The sequence below is a fragment of the Notothenia rossii genome, assembly GCF_949606895.1.
Source record: "Notothenia rossii genome assembly, chromosome: 11".
In the NCBI taxonomy this organism is placed as follows: Eukaryota; Metazoa; Chordata; class Actinopteri; order Perciformes; family Nototheniidae; genus Notothenia; species Notothenia rossii.
In genome coordinates, this window is record NC_136910.1 from 32,606,124 (window position 1) to 32,619,351 (window position 13,228).

Below are 13,228 nucleotides of genomic sequence, written 5' to 3' on the forward strand. Positions count from 1 at the left end.
ATTTACAGACCACTCTTTCCCCATGTAAGTCAATGGGAAAAAGTGTTTCCGGGCCTGGCAACCAAACGAAAGTGTAGTACCGCCGTTTGGCCAGCACAAATATTTTCATCTGAGTCCGGCGCACTTCCTGGGGGCTTGATTACTACCCGATCTGCAGCTCTGCCCAATCTGTAGTGCGCATGTGCGAGATGTGCGAGATGGTCCGCCATATTGGACAACTCCGGACGGCAACCCAAGTAGGACAACATTGACACAGTGGCTTTTGGCAAAGCTCAAAAGGAAAACTCGAGAGAGATGAGTTATTGTTATTACAACGTGACTTCACTATTATTTAACAACTCTTTTTATTGGGTTCTTTTATTTGGGTTTAAGTACATTGTCAGAATAAGTGAGAAATGAATTTAACTTCTGTTAGACAGCTATATGCCACACATTTTTGCACACATTCACAGTAAATATGTATTCAGTATTCACTCTTTCCCCATGTAAGTCAATGGGAAAAAGTGTTTCCGGGCCTGGCAACCAAACGGAAGTGTAGTACCGCCGTTTGGCCACCACAAATATTTTCATTTGAGTCCGGCGCACTTCCTGGGGTCTTGGTAGTGACACTCCGGGGGCCTTTCTCACTTCTCTTATTTTTCATTTCCTCGCTCCTCGGTCTCGGTCTCACCGGAATTTGATTTGTCTGCGCCATCTTGAGTAGCATCCCAATGGCCTTATTTTTGTCGGAGGAGCGAGGAGCAATAATGGAGGAGCTATAATCGAGGAACCACCAGACCATCCTCCGATGAAATCCTCAGACACTCGCCCCGCCCTCTTACTGTGTATCGCTCACTGATTGGACGATGCAGTGCATGCACTGATTTGATGCTTCTTGGCATGAGAGCAGTTTCCCAGCGGAGTGAAGAAAATACATGAAACTCACGAGAGTCACTCCTCAGTTTATACTTTCTTTTGTGTCAATTAATGTATCATTTAGTTACAAATATGTGATATATCTGAACAACAAAGTGGTCAAAAATCATTTTATTCATTTTGAGGGAAGTGAGGGACGCAAGGAATCCATTTAACCGAAGTGAGAAAGGCCCCGGCTTCAATTTGCAGCACTCTTGTTCGTTCTCTCTATGTCTGGTCAGACATCAATCTGTTCCACGTAGCGCGCCCCCTAGAGGCCTGGAGCACTTCCAGAATGTTTTTCTTTTGTATGTGTATCGAGATTTGTATGTGCTTTGGACTTTGCATATCGTTTTGGTATTTGCAGCTTTTTTTTGTTGCGTTTCTTTTCAGGGTTTGTGTGTTGTATTTAGTTTGCATAATTTCTGTAAATGCAGCGTTTTTTGGTTGTAGCCTATTTGTTTTCAGGATTTGTTTGTTTTTCATTTCAGGATTTGCAGCTGTTTCCTGCTAATGTATGCGTTTTTGGCCGTTGTTCAGCGTTTGCACCTGCCGGACACCGTATATATATATGAAACGGAACACATTTGTGTGTGCATTGAAAAACACAAGTGTGAATCCTTCTGTGTGCATGTGTGTATTATGAGACTGTTCTGAGCCCATACAAGAAAGGATCTGCTCATGATCCCAATGACACATCTCATCTGTGAAACATGGTGGAGGTGATGTCATGGCTTGGGCTTGCATGGCTTCTTCTGGACGGGCTCATTGATCTTCATTGATGACATAACACGTGATGGCAGCAGCCAAATGAACTCAGAAGTCTACAGAAACATTTTGTCTGCCAATTTAAAGAGGGATGCAACCAAACTGATTGGGAGATCCTTCATCATGCAGCAAGACAACGACCCAAACACACTGCCAAAACCACCAAGATGTTTATCCGGGAAAAGAAGTGGAAGGTCTGGCCAAGTCAATCTCCAGACTACAACCCTGTTGAGCGTGCATTTAACCTGCTGAAGAGGAGATGGAAGGGAGAAACAAACAGCAACTGAAAGAGGCTGCGCTGAAAGCCTGGAAGAGCATCACAAAGAAGAATGCTAAAGTTTGGTGATGTCAAAGGGTCGCAGGCTTGACGCAGTTATTGCAAGCAACAGATTTGCAACTAAATATTAAGTATTATTCACTTGAAGTCTCGGTTCCTATGCTTTTGCTCACATGAAAAATTGGTGGGTTTAAACAAAAGGTGCTTTCTTCTCAGTTGTTTAACAGATCTAGATGGAAATACCTGGAGTTAAAAGCTGAAATACTGACCTTTTGTCTCATATTCATCTTCTGATTGTTTTCAGTGTAGAGCTAAAATAAAGCAGTTGGCCTCGCTGTTCCAATAGTTTTGGAGGGGACTGTACATGCTGATGTACGTTTTGAGTTTGAACACAAGTTACAAAATAAGTTATAATTTCACAAAATCCTGTGGTGAGACACAGATTTAAACACAGGAACACTTCTGCCTTCAGAGGATATGTGTAAAATCCTTCTAATGTGTAACTGCACCATCATCATTTTAACCGAGAATCTCAAACATCACCCGAACAAAAAGAAAACCCATTTTCAAAATGAATTTAGTATAATAAATTCAACATTAAAAACAGTAATAAAATTTTTGTTCTACTTTAAATGTGAATTAACTCTTGATAGGTTTTTGAGAGAGTGTGGTTTTACTGTGGCTTCATTGCACACTTATACTTGAATAAGAGGAACTGTGGCCTCAGCAAACAAAGCTGTTGCTCACAGTTACAAGCCTTTAATGAAGAGTCTTCTGTGTTATGGAAACTTATCGAATGATGTTTGCACAAGTGTTTTAAATAGCCACGGACAATGTGCCTCAGCCTCAGATTGACATTTTACTCTTCAGCCTCTTAGAACACTTTTGAATGTTAGGTCATCAACCAATGATGCAAGTTAATGTCAGATGATGTGTACAAATATAGTAAATAACACATTATAAGAAGCCTGATTCTTCTTCACAATAATTCACTTACATGTTTATGCTGTATGTGGAAGTGATGAAATGTGGCATTAGAATGGGCTAGAGGCCCTTAAGTGCACAAGGTCTTATGGCCTGCTCCTCGCTGCTTAAAACTTTATTTATTTTGGTTTCATTCCCATCAAGTGTGACTCATGCAGCTGCGTTGCACGCATTCAGAACTCTATTCACACACTCATACTCTCTATTGCACGGTTGGCGCATTAAGCACGAAACCAAAGTGATTTCTAAAAATAGAATCAAAATGATTCTTTTGAGTATTTTGACATTTTGAAAAGATCATGGAACATGACAAACATAGCTCAGGAGAAAAAAGAAAGAGCAGAAACTGAGTCAGCCTCTATACATTAGTAATCATATGACATATAATGAATCATGTCATCAGCTTCAGACATGTAACTAACATTTACTTGAGAACGGCACCTCCAACTCAGCGCCATATAGAGAGAAGAGTTACGACAACGGAAGTCCAAAATGCTTGATCGTCACGTGGTTCAGGGAGACGCAATAGTTCCCCATATCGATGTGTATGTAGTTACATCAATATTTGAAAAAGTTAAATTTGCTAATATTTGAGGATTAAGATAAAATAAGAAGTACTTTATTGATACCAATTTGGTAAATGTTTGCTTTGCAGCAGCAAAAGACAAGGCATTGTAAATTAGACAGTTAAAAGACTAGAATTAAACAATCGAAAAAGTAAACATCTCAAATAGAAATAAAATAGCAGAAAATATACATAGTGTGAACAGCTATCTTACCTGTTAACATATACATGTTAGGCTAACGTTGCCTTGGTTAAAGAGCCTGTTGCTGTTGTTCATTGCTTTGAATTGTTTAAAACAAATTCTTAAACCTGTATGGTAGTCAGGAGCATCACTTCCTAATGTTTGATATATTTAGAGGGAGGGGAGGAAGGTTTCAAAATTCTGATTAGATTCATTTCTACCATTTCTTTAATTCATGGTGGTTTCAGTAATCCCATGGTAATTGAGGACATAAGTAATCTAAATGAGTAATGTCATCTTTATGACTTTCAGAAAGGACAGGAGACCGACAGGTGCCTATCAATGATTGTCAACTGACAGTAAATAAATGGAATTCAATAAACATTGAATAGCATGCATGCAGTTTGTCTGTGCCTTTTCCTCTGTGTTGTCCTGGCATATCGTCTCCCCCATGGTTTGTTGTGCTGCCTGGGGATGCTCCAATCGCTCAGAAAAAGGAGTACAAATGTACGGCTTCCCCACTGACACAGAGAGGAGGAAAGAATGGCTGGCTCGAGTCAGCAGGAGCAATTTAACTATCACAAAAGACAACAAAAGCAACAACAACATATGTGAGGTAATCATATTTTTCACAAAACGAAGACCACACCATTGGGAAGCTTAACGTCTGTTTAATCAAAATAAGAAACAGGGAGAAGCTTGCAAAATTCTGGGAGTTGAGACTCAGGTGCAGGGTGAGGGTCTCATTGGTCTTCAGGCTCCATTGAATCCCTCTGGGGTTCTTGTGCTGAAAGAGGGAGACAGGAAAAAGGGTTGGATACATCTAGCAACCTATAGGATGGGCAATTGCTAACCTATTTGAAAGTTACCTTGTATTTTGACTCTCACTTAAGTCCCTCTCCCTTTGCCATCAATCCAAAATCAGCTGAGCTGCAACATAATACAGACAGGTAATAATCAACAGAATCACAAGGACATTATATGGCTGCTAAAAAAACTCACCCATAAGTTACGTTTTTGTTTACTGTTTGGAAGTCTCAAATATGCACTCTAAATCCATATCAATAGCGATGTATCACAAAAATAGCTCTCTTCCTTATTATTGTGTAACGTGTAACTATAATATACTAGCTTGAACTCCAAGATGGATATCCTCATTTCACCACCTCCACCCACTACAATCACACGCCCCAATGTTATATTGAACTAATATGTAACTCCCTCCACCCCGTATAAAAGCACGTTAAGAAGCCCCTTCTCTCTAATTCCACCACGTTGGAGGAAATAACATTAAGAGAACGGGGGCAGTCCATGCAAACATTTATAAATAAAGCACATACGTTTAAAAGACTTAAAATGGTCAAAACTAAAGAAATTGTGTTTCTCAAGGATGGTACAGTGGTGGTATGAATGTGGTTTTCTGTCAAACACCTTGATAGCTCTCTTGTACAGCTGTTCTATGGGTTTCAGGTTTGTGGCACAAGCAAACGACCAGTTTGTCAAACAGTATTCAATGTGGGATAGAATCATACAGTGGAGGTATGACTTTGCAGCACTGACAGTTAAGAAAGGTCTAATTTGTTTAAAATGTTGCAAGTTGAATTTAATAGTAGTTGATACTTTCTTAATGTGTTTCTTAAAAGTCAAGAAACACAGTATGAGTCCAGTATGACTCCAAGATTCTTGAACTGGGAGACTACTTCTATTTCTGCCCCGTTTAAAAACACATTGGATCCTTCGATTTTGACTGGTCGTTTACTGAACATCGTGTTTTTCCCGTGTACAAAGATGACCGCATCATCGGCATACATTTGCACATTCAACTCAGGACATACATTAGGCAAGTCATTAATGTACAGAGAAAAAAGTAACGGTCCAAGAATGGAACCTTGTGGAACCCCAACAGGGTTGAAAAGGTAGGGGGATTTGGCACCGTTGACCAAAACACACTGTTTTCTGTTCGATAAGTAAGATTTAACCAATTTATCGAAACTGCCGAAAAATTGAAATGAGTAATCTTTGTAAAGAGCACTTGGTGGTCAACTGTGTCAAATGCCTTCCTGAGATCAAGGGAGATCATTGTATTCTGTTTTTATTTACGTTTTACACAACGTCCCAACTTTATTAGAATTGCCCGCTAATATCCCAAACTAAGGTGGTGAACATAGTCAACTTTACACCTGCTTCATATCAATTTGTTAGCATTGTCTTGTAGGTATTTTGGCCTGATACTATTAGCATTACGTTCAAAGCATTGTTGTCCTTCACCGAAGATCATTATCATTTGGCACATACAAAGTATCTCATATAATTATATGCATTGTCATACACTATAGCCAAATAATGCATGGTGTGTTTAGGTTATTGTTAGAAAGAAGCAAATGGGTTACTTTAAATACCTGTCTTAGGGTTGATTTTCAAAACCTAAACAGATACAGTACTACTACTATACCAATGGAGCAAAAATAAAAACTGCGAGCTAGTCCAGGCAGTCATGTTGAGCACAAATGATACATATACAGGACTGTCTCAGAAAATTAGAATATTGTGATAAAGTTCTTTATTTTCTGTAATGCAATTAAAAAAACAAAAATGTCATACATTCTGGATTCATTACAAATCAACTGAAATATTGCAAGCCTTTTATTATTTTAATATTGCTGATTATGGCATACAGCTTAAGAAAACTCAAAAATCCTATCTCAAAAAATTAGAATAGTTCCTCAGACCAAGTAAAAAAAAAAGATTTATAACAGCAAAACACAATCAAACATTTGAAAATGTCCATTAATGCACTCAGTACTTGGTTGGGAATCCTTTTGCACGGATTACTGCATCAATGCGGCGTGGCATGGAGGCAATCAGCCTGTGGCATTGCTGAGGTGTTATGGATGCCCAGGATGCTTCAATAGCGGCCTTTAGCTCATTAGCATTGTTGGGTCTGGTGTCTTTCAGCTTCTTCTTCACAATACCCCACATATTCTCTATGGGGTTCAGGTCAGGGGAATTTGTAGGCCAATCGAGGACAGTAATGCCATGGTCAGTACACCAGTTACTGGTGGTTTTGGCACTGTGGGCAGGTGCCAGATCATGCTGGAAAATGAATTCCTCATCTCCATATAGCTTTTCAGCAGACGGAAGCATGTAGTGCTCTAAAATCTCTTGGTACACAGCTGCATTTACTCTGGGCTTGATGAAACACAGTGGACCAACACCAGCAGCTGACATGGCTCCCCAAACCATCGCTGACTGTGGGAACTTCACACTGGATTTCAAGCAACTTGGATTTTGCTCCTCTCCAGCCTTTCTCCAGACTCTGGCGCCTTGACTTCCAAATGAAATACAAAACTTGCTTTCGTCTGAAAAGAGGACTTTGGACCACTGTGCAACTGTCCAGTGCTTCTTTTCCTTAGCCCAAGTCAGACGCCTCTTCCGTTGTCTTGAGTTCAGAAGTGGCTTGACCATGGGAATACGGCTATTGTAGCCCATTTCCCGGACACGTCTGTGAACAGTGACTTTTGATACCTGGACTCCAGCTTCAGTCCACTGTCTTTGAAGCTCCCCCAAATTCTGGAAGCGACTCTTCTTCACAATGCTGTTAAGGCTGCGGTCATCTCTCTTGGTTGTGCAGCGTTTCCTGCCACATTTCCCCCTTCCAACAGACTTTTTGTGGATGTGCTTTGAAACTGCACTCTGTGAACAGCTTGCTCTTTGAGACATTTCTTTTTGTGTCTTACCCTCCTGATGGAGGGTGTCAATGACGGTCCTCTGGACAGCAGTCAGATCAGCAGTCTTCCCCATACTTGTGATTTAGTTTACTGAACCAAGCTGAGTGTTTTTCAAGGCTCAGGAAACCCTTGCAGGTGTTTCGAGTTAATTAGACGATTCAAGTGATTCGTTGAACACCCTACTAGTATACTTTTTCATGATATTCTAATATTTAGAGATAGGATATTTGAGTTTTCTTAAGCTGTATGCCATAATCAGCAATATTAAAATAATAAAAGGCTTGCAATATTTCAGTTGATTTGTAATGAATCCAGAATGTATGACATTTTTGTTTTTTTAATTGCATTACAGAAAATAAAGAACTTTATCACAATATTCTAATTTTCTGAGACAGTCCTGTACATGTGCCTTTCCTGCTCACAGTAATTTAATTATCACTCCTCCATCATTTTTTACGTAAAAGATAACTGCAGGGAGTGATGACACCGGAGCCCAGAGGCCAAACTCAAATGATATGCTGTGGTGAATAAACATTTAAAACTTTGACATCTGCTTGCCTAGAAATATCAGAGTTTTGTCCTACATGAATACATTTGGAGTGAGGATAAACATGGTTATTGCTTTGACTCATACCCCTCTCCCCCCTTTTGACTTTTTCTTCAAGATCTGTGAATCCAGGCTCCAGTCCCATCCACCCAGGCATATCTGCGGTTCCCGGGGAAGTCCCAGAAGACGGCTCCACCTTACTCTTGTCTGAAACTGACGTCAACTATTTTAGGCAGTCTCAAGTGGGAGTTGCATCTCTCCAAACCTGCCCAGAGCATGCAGGGCCAGGAAGTGACACAGCTGAGCTCCCAGACTTCAAAGCCCAAAACCGACGTTTACTACCCAATCTAAAGAATCCCCTGCATGTCATTGATGGGCCTGAGCAGCGCTACTTCATCGGAATCATTGATATTTTCACAGTTTACAGCTTCAGGAAGAGGCTTGAGCATTGGTGGAAGAGGCTGAGACACCCAGGCCGGTCCTTCTCCACCGTTAGTCCACAGGCGTACTGTGTCAGGCTCTGTCACTGGGTACAGGATCATACCAAGTAAATCTGGATCCACCCAGGTCCTTGAGCATCATCTGCATCTGCTCCATCGTTCCAATCCTTTCCCCTTCTCACCTGCTCAAAACACATCTTGGCATTATATTTTGTGTCTTATGTAGACATTTTTAACGTGGCACAAGTATAATTTCATAGACAGCATATTATTTTTGTTAGCAGTTATTCCAAATACAGTACAAGGGCTTCCAAACATGCCCAGTGTGATGCTTGCTCTAATATAAAAAGGACTTCTGATGGGCATGAAGACAAACGTGACATCTGCTTCAAAGGCTCTACATGCACATGTCCGCATGTATTTCCACACCCTATTTCATGATCGTTAAAGGGTTTATCAAATATTGTACTTTATTTTTCGCAAGCAAAAATGATCCTAATAGTATTGGCTGTATGCTTAATCTCTTAACATGAAGATGTTAAGGACAAAACATATGTAAAAAATGTCACCATCCAGCACCACAGAATGAAGTCAATTTTTCCAGACGTGTACAATGGAAAGATATAATCACAAAGTTGTCTGTATGTGCTTTAATACCAGAAATCTCTCTAGCTATTTTTTATCTGATTATAAACTGTTGATCATATAGTATAATTGGATAAAATACATGTATTCCCACAGCCACGGCGATGCAATCAGGAGAAATGGTGGTTCAGTATCCTGATCTTTGCTGAACCACCATTTCATTGTTAGTCCCACACTAACATACGTGGACGTACTCAAGAATGACGCAGGAGCACAAAGTACCAATGAAGTTGCCAGATGTATGGAGAACCGGGATGACTGGAAGCGACGATGGAGGGCTCGTCTGAGGACGACCTAGACAGATCCTGACCTATGCACACTGCGGCATGCGAACCGGGAATCAAACTGCAAATATCCTGATAAGTGCAATACCCTCACATATCAAACTTTAGAATGATTCTGACTATTTATTTAACTTAAGCCTAAAATCTAGTTTGTTGCATCTGTGAACTTATATATCGACAATAAAGAAACATGTTGAAATATATTGTTGTTGTACTTATTATAACATCAGAATCAGCTAATGCTGTTTGCTTATTCTGGAAATGTAATGCAACATGCTAGTCTTTCCTGCGTTACTTCCTAATTCGCCTCCTCCTGGAACCCTGGCCTGGCCCGACCTGCTGTCTGCCGGTTGGTCAGTCTGCCTTATCTGACTTGTTCCAGAACTATTCATCAATAACTTCAAATAATAAAGCCGGTTACCGACTTTCCCTGGTCTCCTGTGTGTTGTACTTTGGTTCTCAGCTCGTTCGTGACAATACTGTATCAAGCATATGGGTAAGCAAGTATTGTTGGAAGTAAAAGCAAATTAATCTTTACACGCATTATCAAACTCTATTGCATTCGTGACTTTTCTTTCTTAGATTTATCCATGGTAGGTTTCCCAAGGAGGGGTCTGACATTTAGAATTAGCCTCCTGTGTTTACTCCAAGCAAAACGCTTGTTTGCCTTGTCATGGAAGAACACTCAGAGGCCACAGGTGGGCCAATGGCTGAGGGAAATGAGTAATTGCTGTTCTATGGAAAAAATTACATATATTCACTAGCAGGAACCATGCCACAACAGTGTGATGTTTGTAAGTTTATTGAAGTAATATGTGAATGATATGAGGGGGGTGAACAGATGATCTGGGAGGACGAGCTGTGGTCCGTGCAGTGGGAGACTCAGAGTGGGGCTTCCGTCTCCGGCACGATCTGCGTGGGCTGATTACGAGCCCCCAGACGATACCTGGAATTAAAATGTTAGTATATATAAATATGCACAGTTTAAATATAAATGTTGACGGGCAGAGGATGTTGGGATGAAGGGATGAGGGATGGAGGGATGAGGGATGAGGGATGTAGGGATGAGGGATGAGGGATGTAGGGATGTGGGATGGAGGGATGAGGGATGTGGGGATGAGGGATGTAGGGATGAGGGATGTAGGGATGAGGGGTGAGGGATGGAGGGATGAGGGATGTAGGGATGAGGGATGGAGGATGGAGGGATGAAGGATGGAGGGATGTAGGGATGAAGGATGGAGGGATGTAGGGATGTTGAGGGGAGGGAGGAAAGAAGGGATGGATGGATGTATTGCTCGGTGTGAGTCGGAAGGGGAACTGTATGGGTAGAAGGGAGAGGGAGGGTGGGTTGAAAGGATGGAGACAAGCAGTGGCCGGAAGTTTTGCTGGATATAAATAGGGGTGGCCGTGGTTCGAGGCGGAGATTTAGGCGTGGCCATGCTCCTGAACCTATGTTAACGATTTAACCTCATTTCTGAAAAGGAAAAATGTAACCTATGATAAGGTTTGGGGCCCGTTTACTCAACTGTTAGGTAATTTTAAAGGTCCCATGTCATGGCCATTTCTACTGATCATAATTCCATTGTTGAGGTATACTAAAATAGATTTATATTGTGCAATTTTCCAAACTCACATTGGTTTCTCATACTAACGGCTTGTTGGAGCTCCTGCACTGAAAAAAAAAGGCCGTTGGATTAACATGATTTTAATATGGAAACCGGTTGCACACATTAAAAACATGTGTACTCAAAACTATTCCATTATGTTAAAGACACACAACTATGTTATGTCAAAGAAACATGAAATTGTTATGTTCATTTGAATATTTCCTTTAATATTAAGTATATTAATTTACCCTATGTTCAACCAACATAACTTTTTTATGTTAATTTTAGGCTTTTAATATGCTCAGTATATTTAACTTGTACCTGTTAAAGCAACATGATTTCTTTATTGAAGCTTTGCTGTAAAAAGTCTGTTGGACTTAAGTAATACAAAAATTTGAGATCGGTTGCACATATTAAAATCATGTGTACTCAAAACTATTCCATTATGTTAGAGACACACAACTATGTTATGTCAAAGAAACATGAAATTGTTATGTTAATGTTAATATTTCCTTTAACACTAGAACCGCCAGAGGTCGCTGTATACCTAAAACCGCCAACGGGTAACGTTTACCCGCTATTGATTTCCAAGGTACAATGTACCATACAGAACAGTGAGCTTTGATCGCACAGGGATGAAATGTATACCAATATAATCTGTGGACTTTCAGCTTTTCATATTATGTAGTTTGTACAGATAGCATGAAGTATAAAATATCGCTACAGTGCTGATTTAAATGCTTGGTGTTAGACTTGTGTTTTGTTTAGGTATATATCTCTCTCTCTCTCTCTCTATCTATCTATCTATCTATCCTATAACTATCTATCTGTCTGTCTATCTCTCTATCTACATATATATATCTATCCATCTATCTATCTATCTACATATATATATCTATCCATCTATCTATCTATCTATAGGAACAGCAGTAGACAAAAGGCGTTGCTATAGCAACACGTCATGTTTATGTTTACGCGCGAAATCAACAGCGCGAGGATCGCAGTATATTCTATGGTAGAAATATTACCCACTCTCGCTAATAAACGCTTGATGTTAGGCCTTTAATATACAGTAGGTATATTCATTTACCCTATGTTTAACCAACATGACTTTTTAATGTTCATTTTAGGCTTTTAATATACTCAGTATATTTCATTTGTAAAGCCACATTAATGTTTTGTTTAAACTACATGCTATAGTTTTCTGTTTAATCTACCTAGTGCTCAAGGGGTACATAAGATTATTTATTTCATGTGAATAGAGGCATTTCGTACATTCTTCTATCCATCCTAATCTCTTATATCTACAGCATTGATCATAACATTTTAAAACAAATAGTCAATAAAGACAAACACATTTCTTTGAACAACATTCATGTATCTTTCTCAAAAAATAAAACAATATTAACAACCACCACACATCCAGATGAGCTTTTGGTTTTTCCATCATGCAGCCCCAGGAGAATTAACAAATACATTGAAAATAAAGAAATAGAAGAAATAGAAAATGTTTGTGATGCATGTACATATACATTATTGTGTTAGAACACAGCAAGCAAGCTTAAAGCAAACTATTCTCCCGACCAAAATAAAGGTTTATTGTGCCAAATGGCAAAGAAAGGCTTATTTGTGTAACTCATTCATAGTAAACAATTAACAGAACATGTCAACGCCTAGCCTAAAAAAGGAAATGTTCTTGCAAATCCATTATTTAAATAGTAACCTGCTAATATGAAAGGGCACTTTAATACAAAAAAGCAATGAAATAGCTTTGGAAAAATACATGAAAGTATAATAATGGCCTGGTCACCACAGGCACTACAGAAAGTATTACAAATAAAAACAAGAACTGACATTTTGAAGTAGCGCAATTAGTACATTCTGAAACACATGACCCCAGGAAAAACCCACATTTCTGAAACATGCAAATCAATACAGCAAAAAGCATGAGCAAAGGAAGTGCAAGACAGTTGTATCGATGAAAGTCCAGTATAAATTCTGTAAAAGTACACAATGGTCCATGGCAACAGCTCACTCAAATAGTTTGTTTTTAAACGCTTGGGCTTTCTTGGAGAGCATGTTGCCGTCTAGCTCCATTTACATTTTCTGCAGCACTTTGAACATGCACTTCAGTTTAGGGGGGTAGTTCAGGTTCATTGCATATATTAGTCCAAATAACATGGTAGCAGATAATGCAATGTTGTCCACATCAGTTAGTACCTGTTGGCCTTCCAGGACACTCCGTCCTCTGGTCTCATCTGTCCTCCGGGGGGTATACTACGAAGCAGGATTTTCGCTTAGCCGGCTA

At 39.7% G+C, this 13,228-nt stretch overlaps 1 protein-coding gene across 2 annotated transcripts in view; it reads left to right on the forward strand.

The window, feature by feature from the left end:
• Nucleotides 1-9,512, forward strand: part of pip5kl1 (phosphatidylinositol-4-phosphate 5-kinase-like 1) — an 88,872-nt gene extending 79,360 nt beyond the window's left edge. For both annotated transcript variants that reach the window (XM_079660641.1, XM_079660640.1), the window contains exon 10: nucleotides 8,063-9,512. In XM_079660641.1, coding sequence (XP_079516767.1) covers nucleotides 8,063-8,495 — 433 coding nt within the window. In that variant the 3' untranslated portion in view covers nucleotides 8,496-9,512. The remainder of the gene's footprint in view (nucleotides 1-8,062) is intronic.
• The last annotated feature ends 3,716 nt before the right edge of the window (nucleotides 9,513-13,228 follow it).